Source organism: Arvicanthis niloticus, chromosome 3 (genome assembly GCF_011762505.2).
Source record: "Arvicanthis niloticus isolate mArvNil1 chromosome 3, mArvNil1.pat.X, whole genome shotgun sequence".
NCBI classification, from domain to species: Eukaryota; Metazoa; Chordata; class Mammalia; order Rodentia; family Muridae; genus Arvicanthis; species Arvicanthis niloticus.
In genome coordinates this window covers 86407511-86428295 of record NC_047660.1, presented here as the reverse complement: position 1 = coordinate 86428295, position 20785 = coordinate 86407511, and the positions used below count along the sequence as shown (strand labels likewise).

At 46.9% G+C, this 20785-nt stretch overlaps 2 protein-coding genes and 1 pseudogene across 3 annotated transcripts in view; all 3 read left to right on the top strand.

The window, feature by feature from the left end:
* Positions 1–3206, top strand: part of LOC117706197 (anthrax toxin receptor-like) — a 32288-nt gene extending 29082 nt beyond the window's left edge. The window contains exon 17 of the mRNA XM_034499064.2: positions 2905–3206. Within this exon, the coding sequence (XP_034354955.1) occupies positions 2905–3108 (204 nt within the window). The 3' untranslated portion in view covers positions 3109–3206. The remainder of the gene's footprint in view (positions 1–2904) is intronic.
* A 4682-nt stretch (positions 3207–7888) lies between these two features.
* On the top strand, positions 7889–8203 carry LOC117704971 (ATP synthase F(0) complex subunit g, mitochondrial pseudogene; annotated as a pseudogene).
* Positions 8204–9338: 1135 nt separating this feature from the next.
* On the top strand, positions 9339–20785 carry Znf488 (zinc finger protein 488). 2 transcript variants are annotated; one of them, XM_034496987.2, is made up of 2 exons: positions 9339–9746; positions 17518–20785. In XM_034496987.2, the coding sequence occupies exon 2, from the start codon at positions 17629–17631 to the stop codon at positions 18643–18645; it is 1017 nt and encodes a 338-aa protein (XP_034352878.1). In that variant the 5' UTR covers positions 9339–9746; positions 17518–17628; the 3' UTR covers positions 18646–20785. The 2 variants fall into 2 exon arrangements, with proteins under 2 accessions (XP_034352878.1, XP_076787583.1); XM_076931468.1 differs by having other exon boundaries at positions 17405–20785.

The following is a 20785-nucleotide window of genomic DNA, read 5'->3' as shown; positions in this document are numbered from 1 at the left end:
AGAGTGGATGGTGTTGTCACTCAAAAGGCTCAGGGTTATTATCTGTTGGGCCACAGAAAAGTTGTTTTGTCCCAGATAGTGTCCAGCAGGACAGGGGCTGGAGAGAGCATTAGGGTGGAGTCTGAAGGAGAGATGGGGTAACTTTAGTATGAGAGGATCCCAGGAATGACACAGCAGCTAGGTCCTTGGTCACTCACAAGTCCATGCTTGATGACAGCTCCAAGCAAGTCTCTCTTGCATACTTTATGACGCTTTTGTGAAAATAAATTATTTTTGAACAGACAGGTACATAGGGTATAGTGGGGCCTAGGCAGAGTAGGAAGCTCAGACTTGAGTGGAAGAAGAGCCAACTGACTTGAAGGCTAAAGAGTCTACAGACAGGGGCCCAGTTGGAGTCTTCCATCATGGCTTGTTGGCATGGCAGCCCCTTTCACAGGTTGAACATAGCCACATGTGTTGGTTTGAATAGGTTTGGCTCCAATAGACTTATGTGTTTGAATGCTTGGCCCATAGGGAGTGTCACTATTAGTTGGTGTGGCCTTGTTGGAGGAAGTGTGCCACTGGGCTTTGAGGTTATATATGCTTAAGGTATGCCCAGTGTGGGACACAGCCTCTTTCTGCTGCCTTTAGGTCAAGATGTAAAACTCTCATCTCTTCCTCCAGCACCGTGTCTGCCTGTGTAATGCCATGCTTCCCACAATGATAATGGATTAAACCTGTGGATTGTAAGCCAGCCCCAATTAAATGTTTTTCTCTATAAGAGTTGTTATGGAGGCTGGAGAGGTGGTTTAATGGTTAAGAGCACTGACTGTTCTTCCAGAGGTCCTGAGTTCAATTCCCAGCAACCACATGGTGGCTCACAACCATCTATAATGGGATCTGATATTTTCTGGCAGGCATACATGCAGACAGAGAGCACTCATACATGAATTTAAAAAAAAAAAACAAAGAGCTGCTGAGGTCACATTGTCTCTTCACAGCAATAAACCCTAATTAAGACACTGCATGACATGAATATCATTGAGGATGGTTTCTGTCCCAACCACAGAGACTAACCAGGGCTCTGGTACACACAATGTAAGGATTTGCATTTAATTAGGGCTGGCTTGCCAGTTCAGAGGTTTAGTCCATTTATTGTCATGGTGGGAAGCATGGTGATATAGAGATGGTGCTGGAGAGATACCTGAGAGTTCTGCATCTGTACATCAGGCAGCAGGAAGAGAGAGTTAACACTGGACCTGGCTTGAGCATTTAAAACCTCAAAGCTGAGCCCCCAGTGACACACTTCCTTCAACAAAACCACACCTACTCCAATAAGGGCACACTTCCTAATAGTGCTACTCCCTCTGGGATTATGGTGGCCATTTTTATTCAAACTACCACACTCTGTGTTATAAAATACATCAAGACTACCAACGAGAATGAAATCATGAGAGAAGCCTTATTTTGAAAGTGGCTCAAGAAAGCTTAGTGACTCCAGGAAGTTATTGTCTAAATAGCGACTTGTAACATCTCCAGCCTGGCAGCCACAGGGAAGTCTAACAATATTTTAATGGACTAGGCACATGAATTATTTTCACCCTTACAAAGTGTTGTTTGCTTCCGCTCCAATAAACACACATTATCCCAGGGAGAAGAAGGGGCAAGAAGGAAGAAGGATGAAAAGGGGGCCTTTTGAAAAATACTACCCAAAAATGCTTGCCTGCATTCTGCTTGCTAGAGTTCACTCACATGGCTACCGCGGAACACGTGACTTCATAGCTGAGCCGCCCGTGTTCCTTACCAAACTCCACTTGCTGTTGTGAAGAGGGCAAGTGGAGATAGCGTTACTGTTACTTAGCTGCATTTGATTTTGCCGAGCCCTTTATGTAGATAGCAGATCAGGGAGGGAGAGGTTTAGAATCAGTGTCTGTCATCTGACTTGGAGTGAGTGACATGGAAGGCTTTCGTAAAAGGCCCAATAAAGATTCCTCAGATGGCTATCAGGGCACAAGAAGCTAGCAGAGGGACATAGAGGCAAATGTGGTGTGAATTGAGTCTGTGTGGCTCAGGGCTTCCAGGCTGGTGTGTGCTGGGGCAATCCTAGGGCTGTGTGGAGTAGGGGTGGGGCACAGAGTGAAGTAGAGACATCTGGGTTGAGAGGCAGGTATATTGAAAACCACTCTGGCTTCTTTTGTCTGACACAAAACATTCCTTGCACCTGCTCTGTGAGAGAACAGGGTTGTCCTTCCCTTTGAATGGCTGTGGTTCCATCTGCCTGCTGATAATCACCCCTGTTTCCTGTTCCACAGCATGTGTGGTCCCCTGTACTTGTCAGATACTTTGCATACTTAAAGTATGGAATGACTTCAGTGAGCTAAAATCAAGTTGTTTTCAGGAAGCCAAGCTTGCTGAGGTTGTAGGAGAGTCCATTTTCTCACCCTTTCTGACTTCTAGATCCTCAGCCTCGGCCTCAGCCTCAGCCTTTCATAGTGCCTGGCTCTTTCTCTACCTTCAAAGTCAGCAAGGTAGAGTCTTCTGGGAGCCGCAGCTCCTGTCATCCCTGGCATTGTCTCATGCTGGGGATTGCACACGCTTTTCTGCCTCCTTTAACACATCTCCCCACCCCACATCCTAGCTGCATTCATAGAAATCCTTTCTGTTGGGTAAGCCGCAAGAGACAAATTTTCTCAAGGTCAAAACCTGCAGATCCTCCAGGTCTCCACACCTCTTGGACTTCTGTTACCTGCACCACATCTGGAAGGAGAGTGTATGAGGGAGGGTAGGATGGGGGGGCGCATAGGAGAAGAAGGGTCACCTAACCTTGCACTGTGATGCTGTAGGGCTCCCCACCCCCCAGCCAAGCAACTGTAGCTGAGTCTGGTAGCAGTGGTATCTCATTGTTCTTTCTCCTCTTCCCTGTAGGGGCAGTTTACTAACTGGGCCCTCCTGAAGGAACCCTGCATCCCCAAGGTCAGCTTGCCACCTAGACAAGAGTATCTGCCTCTAGCTTCCTGCTCCCAGTGCCACTGTCTCCCAGCTAGCTGCTCCAGGCATTCCTCCAGGCTGCGGCAGCTCCCTCTTCATTCCCGGGCTCCCAGAGCCCCACGGTCACACCCTCCTACATAGTGGGCATCTCAGGTGCCACCAAGCGAAGACTAAGAGGTCTTTGCTGCTGTATTCTGTATATTGGAGTTAGCATTTTAATAAAGGAAGTAATCGATTGGAACTTGTTGCTGCTCATTAACAAATACATCATGAGATCTTCTCCTAGAGATGCAGTTGTGCTGTACCTGCTCTCCAGTGTCATGGGACTAGACCAGGCCCACTAGTATATCTGACAACCCTGTCTTTATCTGTCTCAAAGGGAAAGTGTACGTTCATGTGAAAACATTTCCGCAAAACTCCCCTTTTCCCAATTTTTGAGTTACAAAGACTGTTTTAGTCTTCTTCCTTCAGTTTTTATAAAGAAAAGCATTTGGATTTTTTTTTTTCATCTATTGAACCTGACCCTAGCCTCTAGTTTCAGACTACTCCTGTCTTAGATGTATTCTAGACAGAGGCCAGGCCACCACAGGACCAAGACTTCTCTTTCCAGACCAATCATACCACCACCAAGTCCAGCAGATTTGAGGGGATGCTCTGGACATCTCTGGAAGAGATAAATATCGGTTGTGTACTTTGTCTCCATCATCCTCTGCTCCATGAGAGCTGTGCTTGTGTGAGGTGCTCAGCCATCCAGCCTGCCCAACTATGTTCTAGAGCCCTACACAAGAACTGACAGGAGAGGCTGGCAAGCTGCTATACTATAGATCCTGCACCTGAGTGCTGAACCTCTTGGGGGACTCAGAGGTTTAACATGGCTCCATTTTCAGACTCATTCTAAGAGTGCCTATGAGAAACTCGGCTGGTTAGATGTTCTGAGCAACTTGATATAAACTAGAATCACCTGGAAAGAGAACCTCAGTGTAGGGATCGTCTCCATCAGAACCTCAGTGGAGGGATAGTCTCCATCAGAACCTCAGTGGAGGGATCGTCTCCATCAGAACCTCAGTGGAGGGATCGTCTCCATCAGAACCTCAGTGGAGGGATCGTCTCCATCAGAACCTCAGTGGAGGGATTGTCTCCATCAGAACCTCAGTGGAGGGATTGTCTCCATCAGATTGACCAGTGGCCGTGTCTTATGGGCAGTTCCTACCTTTAGAACACTTTTGCCTAGCAGCATGTCACCTAAAGTGTGCCCAGAGCAGCTGCATGTAGCTTGAAGATATTTCACATCTTTGTTCAGGTCAAGAGCCCTTCAACTATCCTAGCATGTGGCTTAACACCACTGGACCTTAACAGCAGGTTTCCATGGGAGAAGGTAAGACACGGGTAACAGGGTGGCCATTGAGAGAATCCTCAGAGCTCACAGCCATCCTCTGGAAGGTTTGACCCAATGACACTGTTAGTTCCAAAGGTTTGCCCTTCATCCCCTGACCTGTGCTAGCCATCAATGAGTCAAGACCTGTTCAGGCCTATCAGATGTCTGACTAAGCTAAGCAAAGGATGGAATTCTCTTGCAGAGTGCAGATTGTGGGCCTGGCTTGGGAGCTGAAGCCTAGGACCATGTACTGTTTCCAAGGAGAAGGATGAGAGACAGTGAACTGGTTCTCTTGTCACCAACAAATGCCTTGGGCAGCTCGACAATCCTGAGTGCACTCTGCCCAGGACACCAACAGCCCAAGGTGTTTCGAGGATGCTGACAAAGGTGCTTGAAGGCCAGCCAGGACTTTCTTAACCTTCTGATGCAGTGGCAGAAGGAATCCAGGCCCCTCTTTCAGATCTAATCCCCATTCTCTCCCTTGATAGCCAGGAAGGGCCCAAGGATCCAGGTCTGCACCAAGATTAGATTCTGCCAGTGGGCTAAGGGGTATCAAAGCCCCAGTTGGGGGCCAAAGATGTTGGTACAGCACCCAGAAGCCCTACAGTAGCCTCCTTGCCTTTAGGATGTAAGCCAGATACAGAGGCCTGTGAGCTGGGGTCTGATCACAATGACCCTGCCTGTTCTCCTGCAGAGACTGGGGGTCCATTAGCTTCTATGGTAGTACACTGGTTAGGACAGTAATGGTTGCTCCCCAAGGACCACTTGGAGGCAGGACTGGACAGGCATTTGTTTGTCCAGGACAAAATGGAGGTCTTGGTGATCTGACATGGCTTCTGTATTATGTTTATTTGTTCTGCCTCAGTTGCAATAATAGAAACTTCTGGAACCAGGGCTGTAGATCCACTGTTCTTTTGTTTTCATTTAACATATACATTTCTTCTTCTTTTTTTTTTAATCATGTTTCCTTTCTAGTTTTTTTTTTTTTAGATTTATTTTGCTATTCATTTTCTAATGTTTTTGCTTACATAACCAGTTCATTTATTTCTCCCCGTCTTTTCTGTTAACATAAGCCTTTTGGGTTACAAACCTCATTTCTCCTTTCATGTAATATTTAAAGATGTGATGTGTGTTGTTTTGAGTGATTTCTCCTTTCACACACACACAAACACACACACATGGCTTAAAGCTTTCAGTTATGTGTATGTGTGCTTGTGTGTGCATCTCTGTGTGTGTTGTACATGTATGTGTGTGTATATATGTGTCTGTGTGTATGCATATGTGTGTGCATGTGTGTATCTCTGTGTGCGCTGTGGGTGTGTATATCTGTGTCCATGTGTCTGTGTCCATGTGTGTGTGTGTGCGTGTGCGTGTGCGTGTGTGTGTGTGTGTGTGTGTGTTTGTGCATGTGTGTGTGTGTGTTTAACATTCTGTTTGGTGTTGATTTCCACATTAATTGCATTGTGATCAGAGAACCTGACTTGCACAGCACTGTTCTTTTAAGAATTTTGGGGAGAGGAAATTTACCTAACTCGTGATTAGGGGAAGACTCATTGAATAGAGCTTAGCAATGGTCTTGCTGTTTAAATCTTCTAAATTTTGGCACATGTTGTATTTAGTTCCTAGGTGTATTACATAATTTGGCAAAATACCCCTTTCTAGGTATCATTTGTTTCATTTATTGATGCATTCATGCTTAGAATGTTTGTTGTTTTCTTGGGAAATGAAGCCCTTCCATTCAGAATTTGTTCTCTCTAACCCTAAGAACAGTTTCCAGTGTTGAAGACGTTTACTTCTTTCTGTCTGCTCACCATCTTGGCCCTTGCTATCATTCATGACCCTTTCTGTTTTAGTTTTGCACATTTTTATGGGTATATTTCTTCTCAATGAGCTGACAAGGGGTTTTTCCTGCCATTCTGAGTGTATCAGTCACTGTCACCTGTAAGGAGCCGCAATATAATCTGCCACCCCAAGTTGGCGCTGGCCTCGTGTCTTCTCCAGATGTAAACAATTATCTGCGCAGTTGCTAGGCAGAAAGGCGTGCCAAAGTCACTGAATATTGGGTGGTGAGCGAACAGCCAATCAGAAGTGAATACGTCACTCTAGACTGTACTTAAGCCAGGCCCCTTCCACAGCTCTTCCCTTCCGCGCCTCTCCGCGTTTCTCCACGTGTGTGAGACAGATTAAAAAGCCTTGTTTTGCAGTAACTACCCGATCTCTGCGTCTCGTGCTTTCTCTCCCACGGATGCTAGGCTCAGGGGGGCGCGTTAGAGTCACCATCCAGTCTGACTCCTGTGTGGGGTCATTCAGTGTCACCATTCAGATCCCCCTTTGTGTGTGTGTGAGATTCAGTGTCACCATTCAGATCCCCCTTTGTGTGTGTGTGTGTGTGAGAGAGAGAGAGAGAGAGACAGAGACAGAGAGACACAGAGAGAGATTTAATGCCACCATTCAGATACTTTTGTGTGTATGTGGTATAGTATGTGTGTGTGATTCAGTGTTACCATTCAGATACCCCTTTGTGTGTGTCTGTGTGAGGTATCACTCAATCCACCATTCAGATCCCCCTCTGTGTGTGTGTAGTGTGTGTCATTCAATGTCACTATTCAGGTCTGTCTGTCTGTGTCTGTCTCTGTCTCTCTGTGTGTGCATGTGTGTGTATATGTGTGTGTATGAGTGTCGCCTCCTGAACCGACCAGCAGACAGAAGACAACGGACATGGGATCTCCTTTCTAACACGGTTTATTCAGGAACCTTGAAGTACCACCAAAGGCCCACAAGCTCTAGCTCCCAGCCCTTAAATCACTGTGTCCTCTCCAATCAGAACCTGCCACGAAGTCATTCTCGATTGGTGCTGAGCACATACGTCACATGGCCCGATCTTACATAACAATGAACAAGCAGAATGCATGCGCAGTAAAGCCTAGCCTATGTGCCACTCAGGCTTCCTGAAATGGTAAGCCAACACATCAGGGGCGTCTGGCACCCAGCCAGGCACCATCTTGAGTTCCGCTCCCCACATGTGTGTGTAACTGGGAGGGAGTGTTATGAGAATCTGCTCCATCCTCGTACTCTATGGCACATTCCCATCAAGGAGACCACCCTCCTTGGAACTCCTAGGAACAGCCAGATTCCTTCTCTGCACTGGCCAAAACTTTCTTGCAGCTAGTACACTCTGTCTCTTCTTTCTTCTTTCCCAGTTCTTCTTTCTTCCCTCCTTCCTTTTCAAACAACTTTCCAATTTGGTGCTAGTGTATATCATTCTCCCAGATTAGCACATTTGCAGCTCCTGTGCACTTCTTAGCTCTTCCACCAGCATTGGTAGTGTGCCCCGGCTTTGCACCTCTGCAGATCTCTTTACTCTGAGATAACTCCTCAGTGCAGGTGGATACCTAATTGTAAACATGTACACTGGTTTTTCAAGGCATCCCAAAGACCATATAGCCTGATGCCATGAGTCCTGTGAGGCTTTTGATTCTCAGTGTTTCTTGGAATCCATGTTTTGAGCTTAGGGGCTTTTTAAAATGTGTTTTTCACATTTAGACCATGGCCAAGTTCATCCATAACTTCTTGGAGAAGGCTCCGTGGCTGGTAGCTGCTGCTGTGGCTTACTCAAAGCCTTTATTGGCCACATTTTGGCATTATGCCAAGGTTGATCTGGTTCCCCAACCCATGGTAAAATCCCTACAGCTATTCAGAGCATGAAAAAAAAAAACAATTCAAAGTGCTAAAACTGGCAGCTTCAAACACCTTATAGTTAAGGAAGCTGTGCTGAATGGTTTCGTGGCCACTGAGTATGGATGTGGTTTTATATCGGAGAGGTCATAGGCAAAACATGGCATTGTTGGTTATGATGTTTGAAGACCAATCTTTAACTTCCGATTTGAGTTCTTATTTGAATGTTCTTGGACCATGTGTAATGAGGCTGCTATCTGAATAAAATACTAGTTGTCGGAAAAAAAAAGTGTTTCTCTTACCTTGATGACTGACTTCTTGTGTGGGTGCCTGGAGCTCCAGTCAGGCGCCTAATTTCTATGATCCTTTCTATAAACAAAAAGATTTGCTATGGAAATATCAGTGTGTGGTTTGCCTCCCATAGGCTTATATATTTAGTCAATAGGGAGTAGCATTATTTGAAAAAATTAGAAGGATTTAGGAGGTGTGGCCTTGTTGGAGGAAAGGTGTTACTGGGGATGGGCCCTGAGATTTCAAAAGCTCATGCCAAGCCTAGAACATCTCTTTCTGCCTATATGGCTCAGGATGTAGCTCTCAGCTACTGCTCCAGCAGATGCCTGCATGTTGCCATGACAATAATGGACTAAACCTCTGAAACTGTAAGCAAGCCCTCAATTAAATGTTTTCTTTTATAAGAATTGCCTCAGTCATGGTGTCCCTTCACAGCAACAGAATACTGACTAAGACACTTGCTGCTGAGGGAATCCCAGGTCCAGCATTACTCAGCCCCCATTCACTTTGATAACGGATCCTCAACCTGGGTAAAGGCTGTGAAGTCTCTGTTTGTCTCTATTCATCCTCAGAATCCCTATTGACCTCCGAACAATTGTGTAAATGAATGAATGAAAGAGAAGGAACTGGGGACTTGGGTGGGTTTTCCTTTGCCAACCATGTCAAGATGGTTAGCAACCCAGGTTCAAACATCAGAGCCCACACAGGAGTGCTGCAACAGCACCAACTCCCCCCCCCCCACCCCTCCCCCCCACCCCCGCAACCCACAACTGGAAATTCCTGGTCCTGCAGGACATGACCTTACGGACATCCATTCTCAGCCAACTCATTCAGAGGGACCCTTCCAGCCTCACTCCACCCTATTCTTTCATGAAAGCTATCTAGAAGACACTTGGTGATTGTTGGCAGTCCTGGGCCTCTCTGCCATCCAATGGGTACTTTAGTGAAACCGCTGCTCAGGCGGCTATTCTGGCGGTTAGAAGAAATGAGTTGAGAGCAAACAGAGGTTCTTGGACATTTCAAGCAGGAGCCTCTCCTGCACCGCCAAGCCTTCATTGCTTCTCTCACCTTGGCCAGGAGGGTTCAAGAGCCTAGAGGTTGGAGTGCACTGTGCTCAGTGGTGACAAGATTCACCTCAAAACACAGCAGGACTGAGGCTGGAGCTCCAGGGCTGCCTGGAAAGCTTCGGAGCCTGGGGGCAAGGAGGGAGGGGTCAGAGGAGCTGAACTCAGACCTCCGGAAAGCTGCTAGGGTCTTAGATCCCTGGTGCTTCCGCCCAGAGGAGCCAGGGGTGGGGACCCTCGAAGGACCTGAAGGTCCCGCCCCCGAGGCGGAGCCTGGGATCCCGCGGGCTCCTCAGCCAAGTTCAACAACGCAAGCTGGAAGACCAGCAGCTGGTACCCTCAGCCTGCCTCGCTGCTGCTGCGGAGAAGCCCAGGTGAGATGCGCCCTGGACAGACGGCCAGGAGAGGACAAATGCCTCTCCTTCCCTTAGCCTCTTCCCGGGAAAGAATTCTCAAGTCCTGCCTTAGCTTTGCCGGGCCGAATTTCCCTTCCCTCTGTCGCCAGCTCCTACATCTTTCTCCAGTTCACTATCTGGAATTCATCTGCCCTTCTCATCTTGTCTCTTCCTCCGTCTCTCTCCTCTCACTTTTTATTTTCTTGTAGGTTTAATTTTTATTAGCGATTCCTCCTTGCATTCCTGTTTTCTGTCCTTTTTAATTTTTTTCTCCTTTTTTCTTCCTGCTGCCCTCTCTCTCACCGCTCACAATTGTTCTTTTCCTCCTAGCCTGACTTCGTGTCGTGTGTGTGTGTGTGTGTGTGTGTGTGTGTGTGTGTGTGTGTGTGTGTCTTCTTGATTTCGTGTCTCCATACATGCATCCCTATACTCTATTATTCTCAACAGGGTTTGTGCTGAATGCTATGGTAAGAACCATGGCCCAATCCAAGATGTGTTCTTCAGTAGATATTCACAAACATCTGGAAATGTAACTCAATACTTGTTATGGGAAAATCCATAAATGATCAAATTGTGTATCTCTGAGTTTTCAGGGTTAGCAGAAAGAAAATGCCTGGTTTTGATAGGATACTGAGTTCTTTTCTTGACATCATTTTTTTCCCTAATAGGCACAGACAGCACACCAGGAAAGCCGATCCTTGCAGCAGCATTTAGGGGACAGCTCCAACCATGCGTGCCTTCTGGGCAAGCTGTGCCTGTCAGGTTCTGGGGCACAGAGGGGGTGGTGCTCAGGGATGGGTTGTAGGAAGACAATGGGAGCCCAGGACTGTGTGTGTTTTTGTCTACATTATGTAGAAGAATAAATGTGAAAATATTTCATGTCACTGTCAAAGATTACCTTAGATACATTTTTTTAAAGGAGAAGAAATCTAGGAAAGCTAGTCTGCTTAAGTCGTCAGGGAGCCAAGTACATCATGTAGAATGAAGCAATTTTTGATACTTTGTTAAATATTTAGTCTTGGCAAAGACACAATTTTATGTTTAATGATATTTATGATATGTCTTTATATTCAAACCAACATACAAAGCATACACTAAATTGCTTGTTTTCAAGGATGTTAATTACCAATTAAAGTTTGCAGCTTTGGCTTCTTAGAAACAATTTAAATCGACCTTGTCATTTATTGTGCCATTTTATGACAATTCAGCCAGTTTAACTTTTTTTTTTATTGATGCAGAAAAGGAAGCTTGGCAATAAGTAAGCTACCCAAAACTGAGCAGAAGTGGAATCTGGTCAGTGAGGGTTGTGGTGTGGTTTGTAGAAGAGGTTTTGATGCTATGCTGAAGGATTGTGGATAATAAGCACGTGCTGGGAGCTTTGACTTGGGAGACTGTGTTCTGCACTGGAGAGTTCAATTGTCTTGAAAGTCATCCAACCACTGACTCCAGTGAGTCAGGACTGGTAATGTCGATGGCAAAGAGGATGCTTTTCAACTGATTTAGAATGACATGTTAGCTTTGTTTGGCAGATTTCTTTTTCGGAAATCCAGGACTTAGTAAATTTAAAACAGATAAGCCATTAAAAGGGTATACAAAGTCTTGAGTTTCAATGTTTTACATTTCATTTTCCTTCATTATGTAGTGTGTCTGTATAAAAATGTCACTGCCCCTCTTTCTTTGGACAATGTTACTGTTTGAATATAAAAGGGTCTTGTTGAACAGCTTGGTAGATAAACCATGTATTTTATCCTGTGATTACAACCATGGCTAGGTTAGGGCATCTGCTTTTCCTTTCTAACAGTACCAGGAACAAGCGTTTCCTTTATTAGATCTTACACAGACCCCTGTTTAGTCCAATTAGAAGCATCCGTAAGTGAAGATCACTATTCCAGTTTTGTTTATAAGGGGATTAACATCCTGAACGCTTGTTCTGGGTCATGCACGTAGTAAGTGGTTAGGCTGGGACTGCAGCTCAATCTGTATCTTGGAATCTGAACCCTTGGAGCTAACTCGACCCCACATGCTCTAGCTGAAGCATCACTCCAGATAGCATTACTTGTTGGCCAGCTGATGTTTATTGGAATGCTTCTCCTTGCTCTAGTGACCTGGCCATTCTTGGCCATGGCTAACTCTGAATGCACCCAGGAGAGAGAGCCTTTATGAAGCACATTTTTGTCCTCTGTGACATTGATTCTGTTTCTGCAGATTTCTGGGGACAAATGTCATCTATCTTTATATGGGTTCACATGGCCAAGCTGGGTTAGCACTAAGTCAGGCTTCACTGTAGTCCTGGGAACCGACTGTCCTAGGAACGTAGTCAGCTTTGCTTGAGTACAAAAGGCATTGCTTTAGAACACCCTAGCTGGACACGGAAACCTCTAGTTGTGCCTTGGAAGCCCTCATCTCTGCTTCTCCATGAAAGCCTGGAAAGCTCCTAGGTTTTCATTGTTCCAATATCCCAGAGCTAGGAGATGCCTAGAAACATGTGCAACCTCTCCCTCCCAGGAAAACACAGGTGCGTACCATCCTCATACAGAAGATGTTAGTGTGAGATTATATTCTGGAATCTTCCAAAAGAATCTGGGAAGATTTCAGAGACTGGAGACATCAAAAGACTGTATACACTGTTTTTGTTTGTTTATTTGTTTATGCTTTGTTTTGTTTTAACTCGAGAAGAGAAATAAATGAAGGAGACAATCCGGCAGGATCCATGGTGTCACTGAGCAGAACTAGTTTATGAATTGCCGCTCAGATCCACAGAGGTTGGGATGGTGTTGGGCTTTCAGAAGCCCGAGGCACCCATTTGTTTACTGAGATTCCTCTCGTTTGTACATGGAACAAAAGGGAAATAAATTCCCTGGCTATTTGCTCATTGATTTAGCAGGCTGTGTGCTACTTCCTGTGAATTCTCAGGAAATAGAAAGGGGACCACGAGGTCCCCTTTGTGATAAGACCAACAACAATTTGTCTACAAACTGAGTGTCACGCCAAGATACTGATCTAACTCATTCATGACAACCCACTGAGGTCCAGTACCCAAATGTTCCCTTTTGCAGGTTGGAAAACAGAGGTCCTAGTGTGGGTAATGGCAGAGAATGTTGGAATCCAGGCCTTCTGTCCCTCTAGCCCATGCACTTCACCCTAATGACGTGAATGTGAGACTCCACAGAAGCTGGGACAACTGGCAAAGGCACACACAGCAAGATTGCATGGGAGAATGTAGCTAGAGCCTCAGACATTGGAATGGCAAGTAGGTGGTTTGTACCCAAGAATGGGTAGTAAGACTGGAGAAAAATTATTCTCTCAGAATATAACCCTTGCTGTGTTGGTCAATAGCAGCACCCTAGTTGGTAGCTCTAATGGCAGAAAAGATGGGCCACGGTAAGATTTCTACCCTGCTGATTTGGGGATCCTGGTGTCAGAAAGCACTCAGGAGCATAGGATCATCATATAATCGGAGGTCTGGAAGAACAGTGGGAGGGTGTTGGTGTTTCATCTCCCCCCCCCCCCCCCCCAGACAGAAGAACATGGAGTGGTTCTGAACCACATTTGTGCAATTCAGAGGCTGTCTTGTGGACACCATAATGAAAAGAACCAAGGAGGACAAGAAAAGGCCTTTAGTGCAACACATACAATGACAGGGTGATGAGGACCCGTGGAGGCTCAGGACGGAGAGCCCAGGATGAACCAAAGCTATTGAGGACAGCCGAGGATGACAAAGAGTCTTTTCATAGGAGGTTCGGAGCAAGGAACAAGGGCTGCATAGATCCATCACTGCCTAGGGCAGCTGGTGTCTGTGGGAGGAGAAAGGGGGAGGGGCAGCTCCACTCTGCCCAGATAACAGCTGGACAGAGAGTGATCCACAGGTGCACAGGGTGGTGGAGGCACAGGTGAGAAGAGAGAAGCACCGAGCACTGTGTAAAGTCAGACTTCTGTGTCTGGGATGTGGAATGACTTGGAGATGAGCTCCCATGGGTTCGGTAGCCATCTGAGAGGCGTAGGGATCAAGGAGAAATAGATGCTGCTGGAGATTTATGAGATTTAGAAGTCTGACTTTGACCTTGGACAAGATGCTAGCATCCAGGGTTGGGAGTCCATTCAGGAGAGGTAAGCACACGGACGCAGCGAGGTTTCTGCTGGGCTAAGTTTTATGAGTCTCACATTAGATTCCATTTTGAGAGGCATCCATCGGGCAGCTTTCACGGAGGATTTAGAAGTGGGAGCAGGGCCCGAGGGGGGGCTTTATAGGGAATCCTGTGCACTTGCCTGCACGATTAATCCCAAGCAGTGCTGATGAGTAGACATGTGCACACAACCACACTTACACACAAAGCATACACAGCAAATGCACGTGCTAATACTTGCACACTCTTAGGTAAACACACATACAGAAGTCTCACACATATGCATACATGCTTCTCTTCATATTTTCCTCTACTCAGTTACTAGTTTGCTTTTGTCTGCTCCATTTCTCCTTATTATCATTTATTCAGTTCCCCCTTTCGTCTTTCTCTTCTCCCCCTCTCAAGGATGGGGATGATGTCATTGATGGAGCATGAGATTGGATAGGATATCTAACTTAGTATCTGCCATTCTCCAGATTCACAATGGTGTCAAAGCAGGGATGTCCCAGGGGTTGGGCAAGATGGAATGGGGACAGGTTGATAATAAATGTAGTTGGGTGGAGAGACACAATGTACCTCATAGTTCCTGTGACACTTATGTAACTTATGTAAGCATGGACTTGTTGGCCTGTGTGCACTTAGTCAGTAGATTATCGTGGCTTTATATCATGAAGCAGCTTGGTGAGCAGCTTTCTGTCCTGCATGTCCCTGAGAAGAGAGTGGTCATTTCTGCTTGCATGCCATGGAAAGTCCTGGTTTCTGATATTAGCTGTTTCCGGTTGAAAATGCTGTGTGGGCCGTGAAGGCAGCCCCAAAGTGTCTCTGCAGAGGTGGAGTAAGTGCCTTGAACTCAGGGATTTTCAAGGCAGGTTCAATGCAAGATGGGTATTACACTGTCTGTATCTAGCTGACTTTGGAGAAGTATCTGAGATGAGAGGGAGAGGCAGAAGACGTGAGTGTTTTAGTGTAACACAGGAGTGTTTGTATATTTGTGTATGAGTATAGGTTTGTACATGTATGTGTATGTAGGTGTAAGTTCCCATGTATGAGTGTGTATTTGTGTGAAAGTGTATGTGTATTTGTGTATATGTTAAATATCTGTATATGTGTGCGTGCATGCATGTGCATGCCTGTGTGTGTGTATGAATTTGCCCATGTGAATGTATATGTATGTCTGTGTGAGCTCATGGAATAGAAACTTAGTGGTGGAGATTCCAACAGACATTCTATTGTTTGAGAAAGGGGTGGAACATTTTATCCCAGCCAGTTATAGCTGGGCTATCGGGGCTGGACTGTGGAGATATTCTAAGCCCATTTTGCAGGTAGAGACCTGGGTTACTTTGCTCAGGGTTACTGTGTGGCTGCTGTCCCCTCCACACTCTCAACTTACTAGAGAATGTGATGTCTGATGCTAGAAGCAACCCCGCTGAAGCTGCAATTTAGAAAGGCTGATGAGGTGATCCAGTCAAGAGTGAGTGGATCTGCTGAGTGGAGACCAGGGAGACTCAAGCTCTAGACAGAAACAAGGTGGAGAGCAGACTGTGCCTCAGTGTGATGTAAGGACCCAACAGCCCACATCCATCCTGCCAAGTGTTCCTCTAGCCCTCTTGCCACTTGTTCCTGTAGAAGCTCCTGTCCCTCCTCACCTGAAGTGGCCTAGCATACCTGACAACAAGAATCTAAATTAGCATGCCAACCAGCAGGGAAACCTGTCCTCAGCCAGGGTGAAAACACATTAGGATTTCCAGAGAGGTCAAGCTGGCAGGTGGCACTATTTACACTGCTCATATGGTAATGGCTGCCCAGTGCTGACATGCGTTGGGATGGTGTTGAGCCTCTGGTGCCACTGGGTGGAAGCCTCTGTGTGTGTTTGCTCACACGTGTGCACATGTGAGAGTGTGTTATGTTGACATTCTCCCTGATAGAGTCCTGGAGGCACAGTCTTCAGAGCTGGGTGGGGCTGTCACTTCTAGAACAGTCACAGTACTTTGGACACAAGTAGAAAACATCAGTTTTGGCCAACACAGCAGAGATGGAATTTATTAGGTTATGGGGCAGGGCAGGTCCCACCATCAGAGGGGGTGGCGGGAGACATGAACTGGAGAAAGATGGGAACTAAGTAGCAGTATAGAACCCTGGAACAGAAGCATGTTAGAAAGGACTTGGCTGGGAGGGAAGATGCTGGACTGCAGACTGTCAGACATCTGCTCTTTTGCTCTAAGAGGCAATAATCTTCTCCTCCTTTGGGCTGGCTTAAGAACCTTTTGGTCCTGACATCACTTCCCGAGACCTTGTTGTATGCCTCACCTGGGTTCCCTCTGGGGGTTATGGAGGGCAGACACTGACATAGGCCCTTTTCCCTGGGCCTGAGAGATCAGCAGGCTAGGAGGAGTGACATTCATCCAACCCAGGGAAGGCTGTACCCAGAGCCACAGCTGGACAATATGATGACTAAGGTAGAGGAGGGCAGGTGCTGGTGGAAGCCATTCCTTTGCTTGATGAACAGACTCCTGAGGGATCCTCAGGTCTGCACACTAGGGGAGACCTGCAGCTTTCAAAGGAAATGGTGGTGAGTTATAATCTCCATTGGGAGCAAAAGCCACTCCCAAGTCCCAGTTTAGTGATTAGCTCCCACAGTGTGGGAAGAACATTTATAGGATCCAGCAGTAGGATCCCTCAGGATGCACCCCACTGTGACTACCCAGTACCTCCACTTATAGTGCGACCCTCTGAAGCTTTCCTTTTGCGAGTCAGAGGATAGCCAGATCCAGGTGAGGTCAAAGCAGGGTATCTCTGAAGTGGTTCTAAAGCTTCCCCACAACATAAATCTACCCTTCTTCCCCCTATCCCTGGCTTGGATGTCAAACCCCTGATTCCCAAGGGCATACTCGGGAAGTGCTTCCTATCAGGGGCCAGAGCAGGAGAAGAGTGCATGAAACTAAGCAGAGGCCACTGTATGGTGTCAGCCAGCACAGGGTACACAGAGAAAGGCAACCTGATCATATACGACTTGGAAGGGAGTAGAGGGAAAATTGGGGCAAGGAATCTAAGAAGATTGGTCCAGAGGGATCATAAGGACAAGTGGAAGCCAGTGGGAGATGCGGTGTGGAGACAGGCTAGTTAAGGAGTCAGAGAAGAGGAAGAATGCCATAAGGAGCCAAAATAATGACCCTTCCACACCATCACTGAGCCAGAGCCAGACAGAGATGCTGGAGCTGGAGCTGATGGTGCACAGCTTCCTCCTTGCTGGGCCAGCTTGTTGGTAGGTGTCCAGAATCTTCCATTTTCTGCCTCAGAGCTGGCTCCCTTTTCTATCCCTTCAGTCTCCTTGATTCTGAGCCAGGCCTGGTTAATCACAGTAGCTGTTTCTGTGCCTCCTCTGCCTTTTCCTGAATGGGGTCATGGTATATTCTTCTGGTGTCATTGCTCCAAGGGTCTTTCTGGCAGGCACTGGTCTCTTCCTGAGGCTGGGGTCTGTCTGAGAACGTTCATCTTTTCTCTCTTTCTTTTCAGATGGCACTGCTCCCACTTCACAAACATCGAAGAGACTGGGCTTATCTGGTTTCGGACTATACAGAACACTGAATGACCAGTACCTGCCTCACTGTTATTTTCCTTTCCTGCAGAGACCATCGGTCAAGTGCATCCAGTCCAGGCTTTACTGAGGACTTTCCTGTCTCATAGCTCCTCCTGGGGATAGGGACCAGCCCTTTGGAACTCCAAAGCCCTGTAGACTAATGGCTGCTGGAACATCTACCTTGCTTAGCCTGGCAAGCCCTGCTGATCACATGGCTGAGGGCAAAGGGGCTTCTCTGAGGCCTTCAGTTGAGAAGAGATGTAAGCTCATGGAACCCAAGAAGACCCAGCCAGGGATGCTCAAGAAAATAAACCCAGTGGACTCTGATACTGCTGCAGGAAAGGGTAGCCAAGATGCAGCCTATAGTGAACTGAGCCTGTCAACAGCACCAAATAAGCCTCTACTGGACAGGCCTCTGGCCTGCAAGGCATGCACTGAGCAGAGACAGAATGCCTCCACAGAGCTGTCATGTCTCCAGGAGAGGCCAGGGGACATCCAGGCCCAGACAAGGAAGCTGGAGTCTCCAGAAGGCCAGCTTGGCACTCAGCAGCCGCCCTTGAGTCTCCCCAGAGCCTCAGGTGATGGCACAGTGTGCTCAGTATGGCCAGGTGCAGCCGGGAGTGAGCAGAAAAGTGCGTTCAGCAAGCCAGCCAAGCGCCCAGCAGCAGAGAAACCTAAGCGCTCCCCCATGCTTCTGGCTGGTGGAAATGCAGAGGGTTCATGGGAGCTCTCAGGTCTCATCACCACTGTGGACATCCCATATTGGGCTCATCTGTCAACTTTCAAGTTCATGGGTGATTTCTGGAAATTACACACGTTGTCACAGAACATTCTACTCTGCAATGCTTTCCAGGGGGCTCCTACACCATGGCTGGAGCACACCCAGGTGCAAGCACCCACATCTTCAGCATCTTCTGCCACAGCCTCTCGGGCTCTCTTGCCGCCTACACTCTCCTCCCTGGGCTTGTCTACTCAAAACTGGTGTGCGAAGTGCAACCTAGCCTTTCGTCTGACAGCTGACCTGGTCTTCCACATGCGGTCCCATCACAAAAGGGAGCATGTGGGCTCTGATTCACAGTCTAAGAAACGAAGAGAGGAAGTTCTCACGTGCCCTGTTTGCAATGAGTACTTCCGGGAGCGCCACCATCTGTCCAGGCATATGACTTCACATAGTTAGCAGGTGGTTACAGAGGAAACCGGATGGCCATAGTATCCAGTGTGCAGTGGTGAGGCACAGGTGACTCCTGGCCTGTGCTGAGAAGGTTGTCATAGACGTCTTCAAGGTTGTTCCTTTTGCTTCCCAGAGATGAACATCTCAGTTATAATTTGTCACATGTCCCAGCCCTTGTGATGTGTTTAATGCATGATGTGGGAAGTCATGCATTAAAATGATAAGTCTCACTCATGGGATAGTGGGACCCATGGCTCAGGGAACAGGGCTGCACCTGACTGTCCCTGGTACTCTGCATGGAAGCACACGAACATGACATCTGTGGCTTTGCTAGCAAGCGAGCCTGCACTCAATCTGGGCTTTCACCTGTGAGCCCTGACCTTGGACATGTTCCTTTAACTTGCCACCCTCACTTGTCTTGTTCTGAAAGTGGTGTCTTAGCAAGATGTCATCAGAGTGCCGAGGAAGATGTTCGGTTGCTGGCCCACTCGTTCCCTGGTACAGTGTGAGCACTAAGCATATGGATTGCATAGTCAACACTTGCACTAGCCAGATATGTTATTCATGAGATCTCAGGGGTGAACAAACATTGTGTTTCTCTGCAGTGAGGCTGGGGATAGCTTAGCTTGGTGGACATGGCTTGGGCTGCATTCAAGTCTAGGCTTTTTTGCTGCTGGGTCAATAGACTGAATAGAGTGAAGCCCAGAGTGCAAAATACCTAGAAAATGGGTCACAAGCCTAAGTAAAGCCAACATAAATCCAGGCCTAAAGTGGCCAAGTGGAAAAGTGGCCTGGCTGAAACCCTAACAAAGGAGTGGGGGCAAGTAATTCAACCTCGGTCTTCATACTGTGAATATGTGAGAAGAGAGACACCAAACACACATCACTTATTCTGAATGATCTCCAGGTGCCATCCTTCCTTGTGGTTCTGAGTAGGGCGGGAAAGGGCAACTGGAGGGTACTCGGAAGGAGGAGGTCCCCCGAGGCACATTCTGCCATCTACCCCTGCAACACTGTAGGACATAGACAGTGAATTCTCATCCTCCTGCAGAGGAATATAAACTTGGAAAGGTTAATGAATTTCCCAATGCCACTTAGGAGCATTGGTGGAAGAACAAACTCCCATGAACCCCCAGATCTCAGCTCACGTCTTGTTCAACCTCTGCATGTTTGCTTACCAAGCATGGTCACAGAGCACTCTGAGTGACTCAATACTTGGAACTTAGAGGCTGGTCTCGATTTCAACTTAACCTTGTTACTTTACAAGACACACACATGTTCATGCATGCTCATTTACTTACACACACACACACACACACACACACACACACACACACACACCTCTTCTCTTAAGCACTTTCTTCCATCCTGTATACTAAATAGCATAGCATTTATCCTGTTCACTGTAGCTCTCCTCACTATAATGGCAGGGAGTTTTGCTGCATTTCCATCTTCTAGAACAACTCAGTCATGCAGTAGGTACTCAACAGGTATTTGTTGAAAGAATAAGCACAAACGTTAATAAATGAACGATCTGCCTGGATCTGGCTTTGCTCCTGCCAACTCTTGAGTTGGCATTGGGGAACAGGAGGTGGCATCTCTCAAAAGCGTGTGCACACTTACCTTGGGCTCATGCATTGTCCCACGATTTCTATGCCAGCTCTTTGAAAGGGAAACACACAAAAGATGCTTGGAATTGACGTTGACATAGTTGCTTTACAGCCAGATTTACAAGTTCAAGAATGTTTAAGAGTTTGTGACTTAGAACCTGTTAGTGGCACTCCCTCAGAATAAGCATGCTGGGCTCCCAGGCATCCTCTGGAGGTCCCACCCCCTCTCATGTATTCCTCCTTCATGCCACTTTAAACCATGACTTCCCAAGTTATCTCTTTCATAAAATAATAGTCTGGATATTTTCATTTCTCAAAATTCACGTGGAAATTCTAAAGTGCGCCTTTGGGAGATTGGGATTAATGTCTTTATGGGTTCCAGAGGGCCAGCTCCCCACTTTCTCTCTGAGGACATAGCTAAAAGGAGCAATCTCTGAACTAGAAAATGGCCCTCACAAAAGACATTACATTTACTGACACGTGTCCTCTTTATGATTGAGAATTGTGAGCAATAAATTCCTCTTGTTTGTAAGCCA

Coding starts and splice junctions, on each gene's coding strand:
- Znf488 (XM_034496987.2), top strand. CDS start 17,629: ATGGCTGCTGGAACATCTACCTTGCTTAGCCTGGCAAGCCCTGCTGAT.